Source organism: Equus asinus, chromosome X (genome assembly GCF_041296235.1).
Source record: "Equus asinus isolate D_3611 breed Donkey chromosome X, EquAss-T2T_v2, whole genome shotgun sequence".
NCBI classification, from domain to species: Eukaryota; Metazoa; Chordata; class Mammalia; order Perissodactyla; family Equidae; genus Equus; species Equus asinus.
Genome location: NC_091820.1, coordinates 11,179,671 through 11,201,573, shown reverse-complemented (window position 1 = coordinate 11,201,573; position 21,903 = coordinate 11,179,671). Strand labels below are relative to the sequence as shown.

At 35.1% G+C, this 21,903-nt stretch overlaps 1 protein-coding gene across 2 annotated transcripts in view; it reads right to left on the bottom strand.

The window, feature by feature from the left end:
- Positions 1-21,903, bottom strand: part of MOSPD2 (motile sperm domain containing 2) — a 53,463-nt gene that overhangs the window by 17,111 nt on the left and 14,449 nt on the right. For both annotated transcript variants that reach the window (XM_070502353.1, XM_070502354.1), the window contains exons 3-10: positions 18,569-18,724; positions 16,849-16,935; positions 15,016-15,170; positions 11,538-11,598; positions 9,241-9,279; positions 3,923-4,047; positions 1,126-1,302; positions 370-479 (exon numbers count right to left, since the gene is read on the bottom strand). In XM_070502353.1, the coding sequence (XP_070358454.1) occupies positions 370-479; positions 1,126-1,302; positions 3,923-4,047; positions 9,241-9,279; positions 11,538-11,598; positions 15,016-15,170; positions 16,849-16,935; positions 18,569-18,724 (910 nt within the window). The remainder of the gene's footprint in view (positions 1-369; positions 480-1,125; positions 1,303-3,922; positions 4,048-9,240; positions 9,280-11,537; positions 11,599-15,015; positions 15,171-16,848; positions 16,936-18,568; positions 18,725-21,903) is intronic.

Here is a 21,903-nt window from a genome sequence, read left to right as displayed (position 1 = left end):
TTTGGAAGGTCAAATCAACAAATGCCTACTTCAATGCCATCTCTGGCATCCTCAAACTTGTGCAAGTCAAACAGTATCAGTAAAAGGAGGAAAATATACATCATTCAGATTTATCATTAATATATGAATATTCACTTTTATTACCTGATGTGGGATCAGGGCCCTTTAAACACACTCAATGGAATAAATAACACAAAGGCAGCTAAATATATCCACTATGTCTGGAAATCAAGGTGAGTCTTCAGATAACTTTTAATTTTGTATTTCCACAGTTTCAAAACAGTACGGAAGTTTTCTTAATTTTGCAGTTCCCTTAAGATGATCAAGATATATTATAAAAGCATAGCTAATAAAATCCTCAACTATTACCTGATGTGTAATAAGGGCCCTTTAAACACACTCAAGGGTTTCTTGAAAGCTTTCATTTTGGAATCTTTTTCATGTTCTTCTGCTTTGGAAGTAGGTTCAGTTAGGTTAATCTAAAGACAAAACAAATGAAGAAAGAACAGATAAAGAAATTTAGTTTTACACTGACAGTTGGGCAGTTCATTAGGCCCAAAAGTAAACATTATAGTGATTCAATCCAAATTATAATCTTTAACATAGGTTTATTATATTTAAATATATTTAACCTACATTAATAAGACTATTAACATATTATTTAAGTGCCTACTACAAATAGGTCACCATAGAAAATATAATGTGGTCCTTCCCTTAAGAGTCTTTAAGTTTGTTCTAAATTATAATGTATTTATCCCTCCATTAAGCCCCTGAAGATTCATAAAAAGATAACAACTAAGTGCTTTTTAAAAAATGAAATAGAGGAAGCAGATCAAGATAAAGTTTTAAATTAATTACTTTTATTTCAGATAAATAAAAAATATTTTAGATAAAACAATTCCCTCTGGGTGCATTTTGCCAATTTTTATACAAAAGCATGGAATCAGCCATTTATACACTATATCGGCCCTAATGGTCAGCGAGTGCCATCCTTCCTCATTTTAATACAAAGATGTGGAAGGACAGCAAGTTAAGTGAATCACTTGAAATCACGTAGCCAGCTGCTGGTAGAATTGGGGCTAGGCCATAGCTTTTGACTTGATTTCATTTTTTTGTTAAAATTACCTTTTTTAGAAGAGCCGTTTGTTCTTCATTAGAAATTGCTTCCAAGATTTCTTTGCCATCACTTTCTATATCTTCTTTACTTGAGGCTTCATCCTCGCTGGCAATAGGCCCATTTTCACACAATGGTGTCTGGAAGTCATCATCTACTAGTGGTGGATAGCTATATTTGAAAGGATCCTGAAAGAAAAGAATTTTGTATCGGTCTGCTAAGAGATGGGTAGAGAAATAATTCTTTTAGTAAAGTTAAAATCCATTCCTCTGGCCAAGAAAACAGGCCAAGAGAATAGTGAAATTTAAAACAAAGAAAACATTTCAAACCAAAAAGGGAAAGAGCAGTAAGCAGTGTGAGACAACTGGTCAGTCATCTGTAAAAGAACTAAGTCAGATCTTTAGTTCACTCCTTATACCAAAAAAAATTTCAGATGAATAAAAGCTTTAAACGTGTGTGTGTATATGTGGTGAGAGTATTTTTTGAAAACCATATAAGCTCCAGAACAACACATAGGAAGATAAAAAAAAAAAAAACAAAACCTAAGTAGGGAAGGCCTTTCTAAGCATAGCAAAACCCTAGAAGGCATGAAAATATTGATAAAAATTGAGCCCACTAAAACGAAACATTTCTGAATGACAAAAAACAAACAAAACCCAACGAATCAACTACCACCATCCTCGAAAAATAACATCTTAAAAAACAAAATTTTTTTTTTAACGGTCACAACTGGAAAGACATGCACCACACATATTAGGAACGAGACAGCTATTGTTAATATATACAAACTAAGAAGAAAAGAGCAATAACCCAACAGAACAAGGAATAAAGGAATAATACAGAGTTCATAGAAAAAGAACAGACTGTCTTTTAAATCATAAAAAATATGCTCAACATGCCTTACAATAAAAGAAATGCAAATTAAAACTACAATAAAATATTTTTTACCTGAGACTGGCAAAGATTATAAAAATGAGAATATATGGTGTTGGCAAGGACGTGGTGCAAGCATTCTCACACATTATTCATAAATGGGCACAATCTCTTTAGAGGGAAATTGATAACTCCTATCAAAATTTAAACTAAGTATATCCCTTGACCTAATGATTTTAATTCTAGGAGTTTATCTTCTACATATATTGCTGCACCCGTACACTAAGAGTTATTTACAAGAATATTCACTGCAGCACTATTAGTAATGGCAAAAGATTAGAAAACTAATGGTCCTTCAAAAGAGAACTGATTAAAATACACATTATGTTATATCCATACAATGGAATATTCTACAACAGTTTAAAAAATCAGGTAGACCTCTACCAATCAATATGGTATAACCTAAAAATAAATGATGTCCAAAAAGAACCACAACAGAACAATATATATGGTATGTGACCATCATGTAAAAAAAATATAAAGGATAGAATAAAACTTGGAAGCAGTAAGTGCCTTTAGGGAGTGGCAGTGGGCAGTGACCCGGGGAGGGAGATGTACTTTTCACTGTACTGTTGTACTTTCCAGTCTTTGGTCTTGTTTGCTTTCAAAATAATAAATCATGTGTACGTATTACATTTGGGAAAAAAAAAAACTTATGTTAAAGAATAGTAATCCTACTACAATTTTGACTACAATCTTGAAGAAATACACCACTACCAACAGAGAAGGGAAATAACCTTTTCTACCCCTAAAAATAAGTTTTACTAAATGCTATTAATTTTAAGATACAATAATTCTGTGGGCAAATTATTACAAATGATGAATCAATCAAATTGCTATTTTAACTGAGGGTAGTACTTGAAATGAACCACACTCTGTTTTTCTAGGTTAAAATGTGAAATACAAAGCCTCAGAATAGGAAAGCAGCAAACTTCAAATTAAAAATATTGGTTCAAGTTTTTTCTAATAAAAAAGCAAAAGGACATAAAACTTTTCATCTTGCTAGCCCCTTGGTTCTGGTTGAATACAATTTTGCCAAGTAGGCAGTATACAAAGTAGATTATAAAAATCAAATAATTGAAAATATTATCAATCAAGTTAACCTAAAGCATACCAAATCCATAGGTTTCACAGTTTATTAAAAAAGTGATTACCACAATATATTTCATTGTTATGTAGTATTAAAAATTTAACACATATCTACTTCTGGTCTCTTATTTATAAGTAGTAAAATCATTTCAAAAAATATCTTGATAGTATATACTATCTTTAAAGAGACTATTCAACAGTAAACAACTGGAAACAAACTAAAGACATCAAAAGGAAATTAAGTAACTTATGGTTATTAACTAAATAATTTATAGTTCATCTCTAGACACTAGAATACTATGTAGCCATAAACAAGAGTAAGACAGCTTGTCACATACTGATTTGGAATGATCTCTAAGACATGTTGTGAAGAAAAAAGCAGGATGCACAATAGTATATAAATATACTACTTGTTCAGAAGAGATGGGAGGGAGAAAGAATGACATATATACTATATTTGCTTATATATATTACATATAATATTCTAGGTGCTTTTATAGGCAATACAGATTCCTGGAAATATAAGAAATGGAACTGGGGAGGGGAACAGGGTGGTTGGGATAGCAGCAGTTTAGAACTGTGTAAATATATAACCTATTCAAAAATAAAAATTTAACAACTTGAAAACAAATACAAAACATAATGCTGCTTTCTATTTTGGGGGTATCTATGATCTTTCTTTGGATGTTAAGATTTTGATTTTCCTTTTTCCTTGAGGAAAGAATACAGCCTAATGTACTGTGATCCAGTGTTATTTCAGAAACAAGTTTCGAGTACTATACTTACAGTTCCACCCATGTGGGGAGGCAGGTATTCTACACTGACATAGTCTTGGATGTCACTTTTACTTGCAAACTTCAACAAACTCACTGCTTCTGGACCAAGCCATGTTTTCACAATTTTGAAAGCAGCTGAATAAAAAACAGTCACTTCATTAAATTCTTTTCATTCTCTTTTTCAATTAATTTGCTATGTGCCAACCCAGGTCTTCTGAAATTAGTCTGTGCTAAAGTCTATTAATACGTACCTTTCCATGTCATGATACTTCATTAACATTCTCTAATTCCTGTAGGCATTTACATTGTGACTGTCCCTTATGGGTTTCAAATGTCTCATGAAGATTCAGGAAGATTAAATTACCCTGATATTCATTAATAAACTTCTCAGAGTTTTAGCCTCTGCACAAATCCATCAATAATCTCAACTACTAAGATAGTCAGACACTGAATCAAATAGCATAGTGATTCAGGGGATAACTACACAATAGGGTCATTTGCCTTACAATTCTGATAAACCCCCAATCTGAAAAACCTTCTCAAATGGGAAGTCAGGAAGAGGAGGTAGCCCTCCTCATCATGAGTGTGAGCCGGACCCAGACTTCCATCCTAACCCTAAACTTCTCTGCCTTTCTCCCAGGCCCTGCAGCTTAAGTAATCGTGAGGAATTTACGGAATCTGCAAGAATAAACTGTTACCAAACACAGCTACTCAGTAATTGCAATCTTGTTCTGTCATGCTATTCTGATTTATACCAAAACTATACTTAATTTTTTAAACCCCATTTCTATCGTGACATTCTAAGCATGGTTTTAAAGAAATTAAAAGAGGATTCCTGCATTGAACTTGCAAAGCATCAATGAAAAAAATCAAGAAATAAAACAGCATGATAAACATTAAATATTACTTCAGAAAACTACATTTTTACTTTGGCTAATTATGCTTAAAATTTTTTTACATAACATTTACATTTTCATTAATTTCAATTTAAAAAGTCTGTGAGTTGAAGTGTTTGAAGCTACGATACATGAATTAACTAAAGTGCTAAATCTGATGTTTTGTAACACCTTTATTGAGATAATTTACATACCATAAAATTCACCCTTTTAGAGTATACACATCAATGGTTTTTAGTATATTCACAGAGTTGTGCAACCATTACCACTATCTAATTTTAGAACATTTTCATCCCACCAAAAAGAAACCCTCACCCATTAGCAATCTCTCCTTATCTTCCCTTCTCCCATTCCCTGCAAACCATTAATCCATTTTCTGCCTTTATGCATTTGCCTATTTTGGACATTTCACATAAATGGAATTATACAATATGTGGTTTTCTTCTACTGGCTTTGTTCACTCAGCATGTTTTCAAGGTTCATCTATGATGTAGCATGTATCAGTATTCCTTTTTATTGCTGAGTAATTTTCCACTTTATGGATATACAACATTTTATTATCCATTCACCAGTTGATCAACATTTGTGTACAGATGTTTGTGTAGACATAAGGCTTTCAATTCTGTTGAGGATATACGTAGGTGTGGAATTGCTGGGTCATATGGTACTTCTATGATTAACTTTGTGAGGAACTGCCAAACTTTTCTACAGTGGTTGTACCATTTTACATTCTCACCAGCAATGTATGATGGTTCCAATTTCTCCACATCCTTGACAATACTTTTTACTGTCTTTCTGATTATCACCATCCTAGTGGATGTGAAGTAGTATCTCATTTGATTTTGACTTGCATTTCTCTAATGACTAATGATGTTGAGCATCTTTTTATGAGTTTATTGTCTGTTTGCCTATCTTTTTTGGAGAAATGTCTATTCAGATCTTTTGCCCTTTTTAATTGGGCCATTTGTCTATTTACTGTTGCATTGTAACAGTTATTCATATATTCTAGACATAAGTCCCTTATCAGATGTATGATTTGTAAATATTTTCTTCCATTCTGAGAGTTGTCTTTCCACCTTGACCAGTTCCTTTGAAGTACAAAAGTCTTAAATTTTAATGAAATCCAATGTTTCTATTTTTTTCTTTTGTTGTTTGTGCTGTTTTGGTGTTATATCTAAGAAATCACTACCTAATCCAAGGTCACAAAGATTTACACCTAAGGTTTCTTTTAAGTGTTTTATAGTTTTAACTTTTACATTTAGGTCTCTGATCCATTTTGAGTTCATTTTTTGTATATCGTGGGAGGTAGAGGTCCAATTTCATTCTTTTGAATGTGGATATTCAGTTGTCCCAGTACCATTTATTAAAAAGACTATTCTTTCTCCACTGAATTGTCTTAGCACCACTACCAAAAAATTAATTAACCATAAATGTTAGGATTTATTTCTAGACTTTCAATTCTTTTTGTTGATCTATATGCCCATCCTTATGTCTGTACCATGTCTTAATTACTATAGCTTTGTAGTGAGTTTTGAAATCAAGAAGTGTGAGTTCTCCAATTTTGTTGTTCAAGACTATTTTAACTACTCTGGGTCTTCTGCATTTCCATATGAATTTAAGGATAAGCTTGTCAATTTCTGTAAAAAGGCAGCTGGGATTTTGACAAGGACTGTATTGAATCTGTACATCAATTCAGGAAGTATCAAGATCTCAACATTAGGTCTTCCACTCCATGAACGAGAGATGTCTATTTACTTAGGTCTTGAATTTCCTTCAATGGTGTTTTATAGTTTCCAGTGTATAAGTCTTGACCTTTTTTTTACTAATTTTATTTCTAAGTATTTTATTCTTTGTGATGCTATTATAAATGGAGGTTTTCTTAATTTCATTTTTTGGAGTATTCATTACCAGTGTATAGAAATATAGTTGATTTTGTGTATTGACTTTGTATCCTGTCACCTTGCTGAACTCATTTATTAGTTCTAATAGGTTTTTTTCTGTGTGTATTCCTTAAAATTTTCCATATAGGAGATTATGTCACCTACAAATATAGATACTACTACTTCTTTTCCAATCTGGATGCCTTTTATTTCTTTTTCTTGCCTAAGTGCCCTGGCAATATAGGTGGTGAGAGTATACAACTTTGTCTTCTTCCTCATTTTAGGGGGAAAGCATTCATTCTTTCAGCGCTAAGTATGATATTAGTTGTGGGTTTCCATAGATGCAGGTTTTACATAGATTCCCTTTATCAGGCTGAGGAAGTTCTCTTCTGTGAAGAATTAACCTTATTCAAAGAAAGGTCTAGACTTTGCCCTCAGCTTCTAGGAGGTAATCTTCATGCCTAATAGGAGAGTCTTTGTTTGCCTGGGGACCTCGGGACACACTGGAACAATATCATTTAGGGTGAGGGCTTTGGGTCACACAGTATCAGCAGACCTCTGGAGAGACTGGAGACTGATATCAACCATGTGATCAATCAGTCAGGCCTATGTACCAAAGCCCCGGTAGAAACTCTGAACACTGAGATGTTTTTTTAATCCTTTTTTTTTTGCTGGGAAAGATTCACCCTGAGCTAATATCTCTTGTCAATCTTCCTCCTTGTTTTTCCCTCCCCAAAGTCCCAGTACATAGTTGTACATTCTAGTTATATGTCCTTCTAGTTCTTCTACGTGAGCCGCCACCACAGGATGGCTACTGACAGATGAGTGGTGTGGTTTTGCTCCTGGCAACTGAACCCAAGCCACTGACGCAGAGCATGCTGAACTTTGACCAGTAGGCCATCAGGGCTGGCTCTGAACTCTGAGATTTGGGTGAGCTTGCCTGGTTGGCAATACTCTAGGGGTACTGCCACCAATTGAGGCTGGAAAAGTACTGTGCTCCACATTTGGTACTTCCCTGAATTCTACCCTATGTTCTTCTTCCCTTGGCTGATTTTAATTTGAATCCTTTCCTGTAATGAACAGTAACAGTGATATATAGCTTTCAGCGAGCTCTTTGAGTCATTCTAGTGAACCTGAGGGTGGTTTTGGGAACTTCTTAAACTTACAGTTAGTGTGAAAAGTGAGGGTAGTCCTATATGGATTACGGTGGTCCCCTAACTTTGCAGTTGTTCCAACTCTTTGCACCTTCTATTCCTAGTTTCTTGAGTGCTTTTATCATGAGAGTAGAGAATTTTATCAAATGCTTTTCCTGTGTCTACTGAGATGACCATGTAATTTTTTTCTTTAGACTACTAATATGTTGGATAACACTGACTGATTTTCATATGTTGAACCAACTTTGCATTCCTGAGATAAATCCTACTTGGATCCTTTTTATATGCTGCTAGATTTGGTTTGTTAGTACTTTATTGAGAGCTGCTCTATCTATAGTCATAAGGGATACTGGTCTGTAGTTTTCTTTTCCTGTGATGTTTGTTATTAGGGATATACTTGCCTCATAAAATGAGTTGGGAAGTGCGCCCTCTTCTGTTTTGTGGAAGAGTTTGCAAAGGACTGGTGTTGATTCTTCTTTATATGATTGGTAGAATTTACCAGTGAAGCTATTTGGGCCTGGGCTTTCCTTTGTGAGAAATTTTTTGATTACTAATTCAATTTCTCTTGTTATACTTCTGTTCAGATTCTTCTTGAGTCCATTTCAGTAGTTTGTGTCTTTCTAGGAATTTGTCCATTTCATCTAGGTTATCTAATTTCCTGGCATACAATTGTTCACAGTATTCCCTTATAATCCTTTTCATTACTGTAAGGTCAATAGTGAAGTCTCTTCTTTCATTCTTGATCTTAATAATTTGAATCTTTCTTTTTTTCTTCATCAGATTAGGTAAAGTTTTGCAATTTTAATGAACTTTTCAAAGAACCAAGTTTTGGTTTTGTTGGTTTTCTGTATTGCTTTCTATGTAACGACTGACTTTGGCAAACAAATGAAAATGAACATTCTGAAAATACTACTAAATTTACAATCACATTAAAGTTGAAAAAGAGTGTGTTTCAATGTTTTCGAAAAATTTTTTTACCAAAAATATATAACGACTGTTGTAAGAGTTATGTGACTACAGAAATTTAGAGTAAATTTCATATTCATCCCACCTTCTTCCTCAACACCTGAAGCTCATGAGAAAGTCTACCAAGGCCTGTGTTCTGTGACATACCCCATATAGGGGTGACAAACTGAGGCTTCTGGCTATAACTTACCTGAATGGTTGAACATCTTGAGGCTGTTTTTAGAGATGACTAATGGGTGTCCCCAGAGCCTGGGGGTAGAATGTTAGCCCAGTTTGCTTAGGAATAGACTTCGAGTGTTCTAGCTCCAGCCTCTTAAGAGTACATATCAAGCACAATATAAACATTTTTTTAAACAACCATAGAAATATGGCTAAACTGGCAAAAAGGAAATCAGACACTTTGTTTTAGGAAAGTATAAGTAATATACTCACCATTCATTATCCAAGGCATATCAAAGATCACCATTTTTGCTGAAAGATGAAAAAAAATTCATTGAATGTGACTTAGTACCACTATAGTAATATCATTTATACCTGGCCTAGAAAATCTGGTAATCTAAATGTAACTCTAAACTCAGCTGGTTGACTCAGTTCTAATTGAATGAAGGGTGAGTGGTGCCAGAACCAAACTAACTTCTCATAATTGTGAGGGGCCCACCCAGGAGGATGGCTTGTGGGAAATGAATAATGCACCATCACTGTCCTTAGGCAAATAGCCTGTTCTTTTATTCATTTATTGCTTTTGTTGTTTGCAAAAAGGCACAAAAGAAAATAGTTAAGTGGGTTAGTAGAATCTTCGGATATGGCACGTCATAGCGTTTACAACTTAGCACTGAAGTCCACTGAACTTTAAAACAATTTCAACATCTAATTTATAGTTTGAATTATAATTTTCTAGAGATTATATGTTAAACCATTCTCACAGTTGCCCCCCCATTTTTAATTATGTTTAAAAAAACAAAAATTATTTCTACTTTTAATATTATGAGCCCGAGGAAGCCAATAATTCCAAAGTATACAGAAGTATTATTTGCATACTTAGATGAAGATATTAAACAGCCCTATTAACAATCATGAGAAAGAAACAGAAACAACAAAGGGAATTTTTGATATCCAATCCATTCTTCTATTCCACATGAATCAAAATGCAATTTCATTCTTCTCTGAGCAGAGAACCTCCTAAAATAATTATGTCAATGTAGGACAAGTAAAGTACATGTAAAGAACAAGGTATCTGCAAAGAAGTACCCTGGTGCTTAACACCTCACTCTTTATCTAGGATATGCCTGAAAGGATTTGGACTCAATATTTTAAGAAATTAATAGTTACATTTTATGACAGATTTTGAAGCATAATTTAAGATTCTACAAAACTCACTGTCTGCGAAACTACATTATATAGGTAGACTATATACATTATCTCTCATTATCTCTAGTTAATTGGAATGAAAAGTGTCCCAATTCATCTTTATATAGACCCATGAATTTATTAATAGTTTCCTCAAAAGAATCTTGGATGTGTTCTATAAGGTAATAATGATATTTATACTATTTATAAATGGCTCTTCACAAACTCTTTTAGATATTTCAATAAACAAGTGGATAGTTTATGTGCATTTTGAACATAAGAGAAATAAGCTAATAACATGTAGTAGTGATTCCCTACTGACCACTTACTGGCACTGCTCAGCAAGCCTTAATGAATCAGGGTACATGCTAGCTCCAAGAAGAATTCAGAAGGAAGGGCAGATCCTACAGGTTCCCCAAATTAGACATTCTCTACGCTTAAAAACGTTCATGAATACTCTTTCTGAAGACATCAGAGCATACGACTAGGGGTAAAACTGATGATCCTCAATATCTGCCATGCTTTTTGTCTGTTCCTCACTTCACATTAATAAAAATGTGAAAGCATGCCAAAGTAAGATGATTTGGGGATTTTATGGTTTAGTGTCATCTGAGTCACGAGACCCAAAGACCCTCATTGTGGTATTTGCTGGGGTGTGCCCAGGCATATCTGTGAGTTTCCACTTTCTGATGTCCCTGTTGCCTCTTGTCTGTCTTTTCACTTTCAACTCACTGAAGTTAAAAATATTTATGTGGGATGGCATCTTGATTTCCCCAGGGGGAAACTATCATATAAATCCAATAAGTCAAAAATGAATACATAAAATTTAGGAATTCTTCATTCAGGTAATTCCTGGAAGAATCACAATTAAAAATAAACTCCAAATGACAAATTCAAATGTAGTGCGCTCTAGTCAAGTGTTTTCTTAACGACAATTTTTAAATAGCAATTAGTAACACAGTGTACTTTATGTATGATATTGCTTAACATATAGTATACTTCATCAATATGTTTCTTGCATGTAAGCAGTTCCACATAATAAATATTATTGTAAATGAATTTCTCAGTTTAAAGATTAGTAAAAATGGGATAATCTTGGAAATAAATGGGTGTTTTTATGTCCCTGTGTGTTACAGGATGCCATGTATATAGTTTAGAACTTAAACTCTAAAAACTAACTGTAAAGGACAATGATTATTTATGAAAAATTTCCCCTGTACCTACTAGGACAAGCACTTAAATTTCTATGAACACATTTAAGCTCTTCATCATAAAACAATGTTTCAGGTATTAGAGTCTATAATAATATAAAGCTCCACAATTCTCAGACATTATCTACAGTTTCTATATATTATATTTTTATAAAGAAGTTAGTTACTTACAGAGGTATTTAGGGTAATAAACCTTAAAGCAGTTGATGATAAAGCGTACAAACTCCATGTCCTAAAATAAAGATTATACATTTAAATTTTTGTTAAATTGTACATTTCTAAAGGTGATAAATTATTAAATACAAATGAGAAAATTATTAAATTCTTCAAAAAATAAGCTCATATATAAATATCTATATTCCCAGGAACTAAGGTTTTAAGTAATTAAGCTACTTATAATAATCAGTCCTAAAATTGAGTTAAAGAAATCAGATGCTTAAACATGATTCAGGTTGGGGCCGGCCCCGTGGTTGAGTGGTTAAGTTCGTGTGCTCCGCTGCGGCAGCCCAGGGTTTCGCCAGTTCGAGTCCTGGGCGCGGTCATGGCACTGCTCATTGAGACATGCTGAGGCGGCATCCCACATGCCACAACTAGAAGGACCCACAACTAAAAGTGCACAGCTATGTACCAGGGGGCTTTGGGGAGAAAAAGAAAAAGTAAAATCTTTAAAAAAAAAAAAAAAAGATTCATGTTACCTCAAACTAGTTAGATGCTTGAGGCTGCAAAGGTAACATGGCATTATAAAATGGATCTAAAAGCAATCCCCGCTGAGAAATTCTAAAAATCTGTTGAAAATTTAAAGAATTACTGAAACAAGTATACAGTTTACAATCTGACTACTTGGAATGATAATACACATGTATACAAATTCTGGTATATTTGCTTTTTAAATCTAATTTCTATACCTCATAATAGCCTCAATAAAATATATTTTATTAATCTTTTTACACAACAGTTAATCTGATCATATTGGCCTGCTGTATCTACTTCACTTCTAGCTTCTCTCCTCTTATTTAGGGAGCTAGAAGTAGAATTAGAATTTTAAAATTTATTTTCAAGTGTTATTCATTGACTCTAATTTCTGGGAGCCTTTATAAACATAGCTGTCTGTTGGTTCTACTGCCTTGAACACAGTAACATGAAATTAGGTTATTAGGGTTACCATTGACACGGGTCATTTCATTCCATGTCATTCCATGGCTGACTTACTAATCTTGATCAGGCATCTTATAAGGACTGTAGGATGAAAGATATAACCAGGTAAGCTTATATTCATCAATTACTGAAAGGTAGATTGTCCTAGAGATGAGAGTCTATAAAGTCATTCCTAGCATGTGAGTTGCAGCATCTTTAACTCCAGTAAACTGAAAGTAGGCATCCTTAACTATCTTAAGTATTTATTATGGGATAAATCCTAGTTTATAATAATACCTTTATAACTAATCACCATATCCACTCTGCATAGAGTTTAACAATTTGCAGTTACGTAAAAGTCAAAGAAATATCTCAAAATAACTAGTTGTATAAAAATTTGGTTACCTTAGTATATAATCTGTGGCCCCCAGAGACTTTGTCTAAAAAGGCTTTGTCCAATATTCTTGTTTTCATCTTTTATTTAATTGAATAGCCTTGCTTGTAAAATCCCAAGTTACTGCTAATTCAAGTGGATCTGACAGGATGCCAGTGTGTATGTACATTGTGGGTACTACATAAAAAAGCTCCATGAAACTTATTGCTCTACATTTTGTGAGGATGTTTTCAAGGGTGCTATTCATTATCTTGTAAAATGTCCTCCCTTTGAGGACCTATGAAAGACTTTTCTCTCCAGTTCAAGTATCAGGAATGGATATATTTCTCCTAAGATACTGGTTTTAAAGTATGGCCCATGAATAATTTTAAATGATTCCATTTCTTTCAGGCAGGCAGCTGAACGCTTAGAGTCAAATTAGTGGCTCAACTCTAACAAATAATTAAAAAAAAATTTTGCCTTGCAATTCTGTATACATCTTTATAAGCCAACTTAAATCCTTTGTGAATCACATATAAAAATAACTAAGATTCAGGTATTTTAAAACAATGATTTAAATACTCGGTAACACAAATAAACCTTATTTATAAGTAAAAGATAATGAGATAGGACATAAGTAGCTTGAAAACAATCAGCTCAATTCCTTGCCTCTATATTTGGCAATAGAAAACATTAACATTTATTTTTCATGATTCTGGATTAATAATTAGAAAACTATCATACACAAAGGATAACCATGATTTATTCTTATGGGATATTTATCTAGGCATTTTGATTTAGATTTTGGGTATAAAAGGATTTACTTTGTAATCTGAAACTCACTGACATGGAAACCAGATTGAAAAAATCCAGGGCAATGGACTCTTAAAATATAAATAGGGAAAGATGAAAAAAAGAAATCTGTGGTTCTACCATCCAAAAACACTCTTGTTCTCTCTAGCAGCTCTCTCTAGCCTGTTTTTTTTTTTTTTTTTTTAATGTCTAAGGTTTCCTTTCTTTTGGGCTAGGTATCACTATGATGTAATCCTGTCGCCTTTTTCATTATTCATTAAAAAAAAGGTATTCTCTAATATTACTACCAATTCTTTATAAACACCATTTTACATAGCACACATACTCTATCAATTACACATACCATAATTTACAATTTCCCTGTGTTGACATTTACATTTTTTTCTAATTTTTCACTATTTTAAATGACACTAAAAAACATTTTGGTGCACAGTGCTTTTTCTGACACAGAATCATTTTTTTAGAATGGATTTCCAGAAGTGAGTTAGCAAGCAAAGAGTAAGAATATGAACATTTTAAGGTTCTTAACATGCTCTGCCAAGTGGATTTTCAAAAAGGTTTCAACACTGTCCCAGCCAGGTGTGTGAATGTCATTTCACTGCTGCCAGAATTAGCCAAGGTTTGAATGTAGAGACAATAGCTCTAATAAATGTGCCCACAGAGCCCCATGCTACTGAAGGGTTTGTAGTTACCACTAAGGTCACAAGGGCCCAAATTAGAGACTGGTAGGTTTTACTTACATTTTAAGCTTGGCAAAAATCACCTAAAGGAAACTAGTTTCCAAAACTAACCAAATCAAACAAACAAGCAAAAAAAAAAAAAAAAAAAGAACAAAAAACAACCCAACAAGATCACAAAGTGCTGTTGAGAGCAAAACTCAAGTGAACATCTCGCAACTGCAAAACATGGTATGAATCTAATGGTACAATAGAGAGAGCATACATTACTTTACTCCATATTGATTTAGTGTATTACTGTGTGCTAGGCACAGGCTGTAGGATATTAGTTTTGACAGAAAAGTTTACTGTTACCACTCTACCTTACCCTGCCAGCCTTGACTTCCTACCTCTACATACTGTGTATTAGACAAGGAACATTTCTAGGGAATCTATAGATTCAATGTCAAATACTAAAACAACTTTATTTCTTTGCAAATCCCACTCCATGTTTGGCTTCACTCACAATGCAGGGGGACAAACATAAATCCCAAACATAACTTGGTTAGCTCAATTTTATAGCAGTATTTGGTTGTAGGAGGGAGGGGTGACAGGGAGGACAGAAGAGAGGAAGAACAACATGATAAACAATGATACAAAGAAAAATGCTTACTATGCTATTTATTCCAGTTTCTGACAGGTCAAACATCACTGTTACAGGTTTCCCATTTTCTCTTCTAGCATAACGTTCCAACCAGAATGCGATAAGCTTCTTTTTGTCCAACATGGTTTTATGGTCTTTTACATGATACTTCACCCTGATCCAGACTTATCCAAAAATAAGAAAAATATTTATAGCATTATAATATTATTTTATACACATATCATTCCTTTCTCTTGACATTTTTCTTCATTTATAATTCACTTTGTTTCTCAGATTAAAAACATCTCTTCCTTCTTTGAAACGAGAAATAGTGTGCACTTGTGAACCTTAAAGAGTAGCAGAAAGGTAAACTATTTTTTCCCCTTAGGACATAAACAAACTTCACTAGTAAATAAGGGGGAAAAGAAAATACGGGTGAATAGACAACACTCGGCAATAACCTAAAAAGTACTCTTGAGTGTGCTTAACAAAAATGAAAGCCATTGGTCTGTCAAGCACTAGAAAAAATGTTCCATCCAGAGGAAAAGCCTGGACAGAGGCATGACGGAGGCCTGAGTGGGTGTCGTGCACGTAGGTGAAGCATAGCAACCTGTTGAGAGTGGTGGCAGCAAAGACAAAATGAGACAAGTGGTGAGAGGAGAAGCTAAATAGACAAGGCTGGGCTTGAAGGACTGAGTAAAATGCTAAGGTGTTTTAATTTTCCTATTTACAACATCTCTTGGCAGCAGCACAGAGGGGAGACTGAAGAGGCAGAGAAGGAAACCCGACAGGCTATGGCCTGGGAAGGCACAGGGGTAGTTAGGCACCGAACTGAGGAAGTGCTGGTGAGAACAGAGAAGAGGCTAAAATTGAAGCTATGTCAGATGAATGAGCCAATGGTTGTGGGCCTGAGCTGGGCACTACAGAAGGAGGGCAGGTGGTGGGACACAGTTTAGCTGTGTGTTGTGTTCAATGCGGCTGACAATCAATCCTGCGGGGCCAGTCAGTGGGTAGCTGGGTATGTATGTGCATACAGCCTGGGGATGATGTGGGGTCTCCACTGTTTCAGGGGAGGCAGCTGAAGGTAGCAATGTACTTGAGATCACCCACGGAGACAGTATCAGGTGGAAAGCAAGAGGCCAAGAAAGGAATGAAACCTGGGAAGCCCATGAAAAGGAGATATAGAACAAGAGAAAGGAGAAAAGATTATTGAGAAGGAGGAGCTGGCAATAAGAGGAAAATGCTGACAGAGTAGTCTTGGGACAGGAACGGACCACAGGCCACAACAGAGGGCAAGCAAGGCAGGCACTGACCGTGTAGGAAACTGCCTTGGCAGGATGTCTGCTTGGGACTGGGCTCTGACACTCCTGTCAAGTCCCAGCCTTGGTACAAACCAAACTGGATTTTTGGCAAAGGGGAGAGAGGAGTAACAAGGGCGTCACTGGGACAGCAGGAATGATTATGACTGTTCCTCCTGCTATCACACAGATTAAGGAAGAAATGGGAAACTTGAAAGGAAAAAAGTCCATTTAGCAACCATTAGCAACTGTCAAAAGATTTTCCATAAAAATACTGGGTTGAATTTTAATATCATTAAATTAGAAAGATGATGACTCTGAATTACATTATTTCGGCAGTGTTACAGGATGTGGCACTTGCTTTTACTGCCTACTTTATTACAATGCAAAAAGTATGTACAACTAAGTATCTGATGCTGGTCAAGATGGCCCTAACCATTCCCAATTGTCAGAAACTTGACATGTGGTCCACATGGAGAAAGTTCTGCCTATCATTAATTCAGCTGAGATAGATAACTACATCTCAAAATCTTGAAAAGCAAGTACATAAGTTAAATATACTTACACAACTTGTTGCCTTCTTTGTCATAACCATGGAGATAAATACCACCAATTTCCAATAACCATCTGGGAATGGATGATTCAGTCAGGTCTAAAAAGTGATAAACTTTGATTAGTAATTGTAACTTAGGGGCCTTTTAAAAAGAAAATTTACAATGTAAAAGTTAATATTATATAGTGTTTCTGATATAAAAACAGATAAAGCATATTTGAACCTCTGGCAATAAAAATGGTGTTTCTTACTAAGTAAACAAACTACATAAAGACATGGATGAGAGAAATGGAAAAAACTCATTTCCCTTTACACGTCAGCCATTACTTTGTGGATACATTCTCATATTCTGGTTGTGTTTCAAGTAATGACTTGCAAACAAATATTATCATTATTGGACAATTTCAAGAGACCATGCCAGTAAATATCTATATTACAGCCTCAGAATTGATGAAAGAAATCACTATGATTTGTCTAGTAAAGTACAATTTTTCTACTAAGTTTGATATTCAGTAGTCTAATACATTTTATAATCTTGGGGAAGCTGGAAAATATTTCAAGATAGATGCTAGATCCTTTAGCAGGAGGAACAAAAAAGGGCCTGTCCAGTCTCTAGTGAGGCCGAGAATCAACAGAGCAAGGCAGGAAATGCCAAAGCTTTTGTTTCATTCACATGGTTCCCTGAGAACTTTCAAAGATTTATCCTTCCCCACCCACCTTTTATCATACCTCTGCTTGGATGCCACTATAAACTAGCAATTGTATGTAAGAAAAAACTATTGTTGAATTTAAAAGTTTATTCTCCACTTTAATGATCTATAAATATCAGATTGTATTTCTTTGCTTGATTAATAAATGCTTCACTGTTGAAATTACCCACAGATTTTATATTTTCAATCAAATTATTTTTAAATACTCTCCTTCTAATGGATTCCTTCTACAACTCTGAAGACTAGGAGAGAGTATCTGCTCTTGATTTATTTGTTGACTATTTTGTAAAAAGTCTCCAGACTCAGTCATACCAGAGTTTATAATCCTGAAGGTCAGGGATCCCTTCTTTCTACTTCATCTAAACCAGCAGTTATGACAGTTTTTCCTGTTAAATTTTTAGGAGGAGAGACATAATGGGTAACCTTTCCTGTGAAGAGTTCTTCATATACTTGAAGACTATTATAAAAACCCCTCTAAGTTTTAAAACTTCCATTTTGGGGGAAAATTTCAATTTAGAGTTGGGCCTTGAAATCAAGAAGTTAAGAGAAGACTGTCATAGGCATCCTTGGGGATAAGTCTGTTTTTTTAAGGGATCCCCATTCATTTAGTAATTCTATATGGAGCACTTATTAGCACAAGAAACTCTGGGGATAGAGAAAGACATAAGGTACCAACTGAGAAAAACAGGCAAATAGCATCTAGGCCTAGTAGTGAAAATGTTATCTTGCTATTGTTTAATGGTACCAAACTAAACAAGCACAGATTAAGAGACTCTGCTGTGAGTGAAGAATCTGAGTGTGATTCTGCTCCCTGGTGATCTGATTTCCCCATGAGTGATACCACTTTTAAGACTTATTCATAAGATGCTCCTTTCAAAGTGTTACTGGGTCTCTGTACAACATTATATTCTGGTGTTTATGAAGATTGCCAAAAATATTTGCAAATATACTACTAGATAAATGTAAAACAGTAACATTTATGCAGAGATGGTATACTGTCAAGGTTAAATTGAAAAGCTTACCATTGACAGTCATTTCTTTCCTCCACTGAAAACTCTCATCAAGCATCTTCAGGGTTTCATCTATAACATTATGTCTCCAATATAAGTAACTTTCAATCCAGTTATCATCTTGCTGTAGCCTTTCAACATCACGTGGATCATATTTATCTGATTTATCTAGGGCAAAAACAGTAATAAATATCCAAGTCAGACAAATTCTGCAGTGAATAATAACAAACACTAATGCCAAAAGAGAAGAAAGACCTGGAAGACAAAGCTAAGATATTTAAAGACAGACATAGGGATACAGTTCATATGAATGTGCAATTTAAAGGATTGATGGAATTTCTAAGTGTGAGGAGAATAAAGTTATCTAAAGATAGAAGGTTTACTTTAAATAAGCCACCACAGATTTAAAAAATAAGACTATAGTAAAATATTTTCCATGACCCTCTCTAAAACTATAAACCAGTACCTGGGAAGGTCAATTATGTTATCTGAACTTGAAATCCTTACTCTAGTCAATGAAAATTGAAATTTTATATGTAAAGAAATAAATAAATTGTACTTAAAAAGACATTTGTTTGGCAAATATTTAAAAAAATAAACTCAATACAAAATGGAAAACTGACCATGTATGCAGCAGTCAACATTTCCCATAATTTATTAGAATAATTGTTCCCAATAATTTCTCATTATCCACCTATACATCTATGTTTTTACCAACCTCTATATCTGATATTCCTTCTTCCATGCCTTGCTCTATTTTTCGTAACTGAACTTTCCTTGTCTCCTCAACAACTACCACTGCACATCCAAATTCTACCATTCTGCAAGACTCCTTTCAAATGCTTCCTCTTCCATAAAATTTTCCCTGAGCCCAGAAGTTCCTCCCCTCCTGTGAACAACTACAGGACTTAAACTAAGCCTTTCTTAAGGCACTTAGCACTTTTCCCTCGAATGAAAGTAACTGGCATGCATGCCATATCTTCGCGCATAGAGACTGTAACAGCACAGTCTATCCCCCAAAGCAGATTACAGTAGTGCCAATGAAAAGGCCTTCGGGAAACCTTTGCTGACTGAATCTATTCTTTCTCTATTTTTATTTTCTCGGTTAATGGTACTCTCCACCCTCTCAGGGGCCCACACAAAAAACTTCAGGAAATTCCCTTGCTCCTTCATCTCCATTTTTTTTGCATCTAGTTAGTTGCCAAATTTTATAGATTCTCCTCTCCATTTGATCTGCTTTATTTCAGGCTCAGAGATAATAGCTGAAAGGGCAGGAAAATATAAAGTGCATTCAGAGAATGATCTTCTTTGAGTCTCAATTTCCTTATCTTTAAGCTGCTTTAGATACTCACAGGGTTGTGTGAGGATCAGATAAAAATGTACATATGAAACTACTTGGAAGTTTAAAGCACTATAAAATATAACATTGGCCATCAATCATGCATTTGTAGAGTGTTACCTTGGATACTGCTTATCAATATCTGGGCTCTATTCTTCTCATTTATATAATGAGTGGTTTTCTGTAGTAGATAAACCTTGGCAAATGTTTTTTAGCTCTGCTATTTGAAAATTCATTAGTAGTGAAAGCACAATTCTTCTTTGATTATAATTTATAAACATGAGTTGGATATAAAAGAGTTTACACTATTTAGCATCCAGAGGGCCCCTCGGAGCCCCTGTCCCCTGAAGAAGCACCATCCAGTTTGGCCACTGGACAGTCCTCTCCACTGGACCAGTATGGTGTTTTCCTTGAAATCACAGGCTGACTTCTTCATTTTCAGAACAATTTGTGCCAAATACCCAAGTCTGAATAACCATAGTTTACTTGCCAGTTGTTCATTTAAATAAAAATGGTGGTCCATGAAAAATGTGACATTCAGCTGGCAACTCAAACATGCAGAAGTATTTAAGGCATATTTTCCAATTTTGTCACACAAAACATTAAAAGGACATGTACTAAAGGGTCAAGATTTAATAAAATTTACTGCTTCATCAGGGGCTTTCTAAAATAAAATTGGCTTGTGGGTTGTATTTTTGTTGTTTTTACTGCGAGCACCAACAGCGAAGACTACAATGACCACTAGCCTTGATTAGGGCTGAGGAGACAGCAGTTCCACCCACCATTGCTTCTGTGTAATCAGTGCAAACATCAGCACACTCAAAAAAGCAAATGGCTTCTTAGTATTATTATGAAAATAGTTTTGACCTCACAGGCTCCTGAAAAGAGTCCTGTGCATCCTCAAGGGTCCGCAGACTAAACTCTGAGAACCACTTACTTAGAACAATATGTGGCAAGTGGTAAAATCTCAGTATTAGCCATAGTAAGAATAAAACATTGTTATTATCATTATTACTACCACTGCTGGTATTACCACTAGGAATACCATAAACGAGATAGTGCCCATTACTAAGAAATTTAAAGCCAACTGGTCTTGGATAGCTTTTAGGGATGCAGATCTTTGAAATCAGAAATTTCCATTTATATTAAAATGAATAATTATTGTTACTAATAAAACATGTACTTACATATGAATGTACTTACATATGAAACACCTGTTGTTAAACATTTACCCCTAGACAGAAATGAAAACAGAGAGGGTGGAAAAGACAGAGAAGGAGAGGATTGGCCAGGGGGTCATGTAGGCGAGGAGGGACAGAGGCAGGAGAAAAGTGAGAGCAGAAGAGGATAAAGAGGGCTGAAGAGTGTAGAGGGGGTGGGAAAGAACGAGACCGAGAAAGAAACAGAAACTCAACTGAGCATTCAAGCTAAGGAAAACTTGGCTTGAGACCACAAGGCCAAGTGCAATAATAACTGTGCTTATGACAACACAATATGCTGCTTTCAAACACAGCTGCCAGAAAACTGAACCTTCAAGTGTTAGGGAGTTTCAGAAAACCAGTACTTTGGTAAGTCCAGACGTTAAAGGAAGAAGCTAAAGATGTACACTCAAAAGGTATCTGAGGATAGCAAAACAGGAACGTGTGCATGCACCCCCACCATGTCAGAACATTGTTTTGAAAAACTTTACCTCTCAATGATTAAAGCATAGAGATAAGAGATTCGTTTTCATGCGTTTTTTTTTTTTTTGGAAGATAAGCCCTGAGCTGACATCTGCCAATCCTCCTCTTTTTTCTGAGGAAGACCGGCCCTGATGTTCTTCCTCTACTTTATATGTGGGACGCCTGCCACAGCATGGCTTGACACGCAGTACCATGTCCGCACCCGGGATCCGAACTGGGGAACCCCGGGCCACCTAAGCAGAACGTGCGCACTTAACTGCTGCGCCACCGGGCTGGCCCCCAAGAGATTAGTTTTATACACAGATATGTATGCATACGTATATACT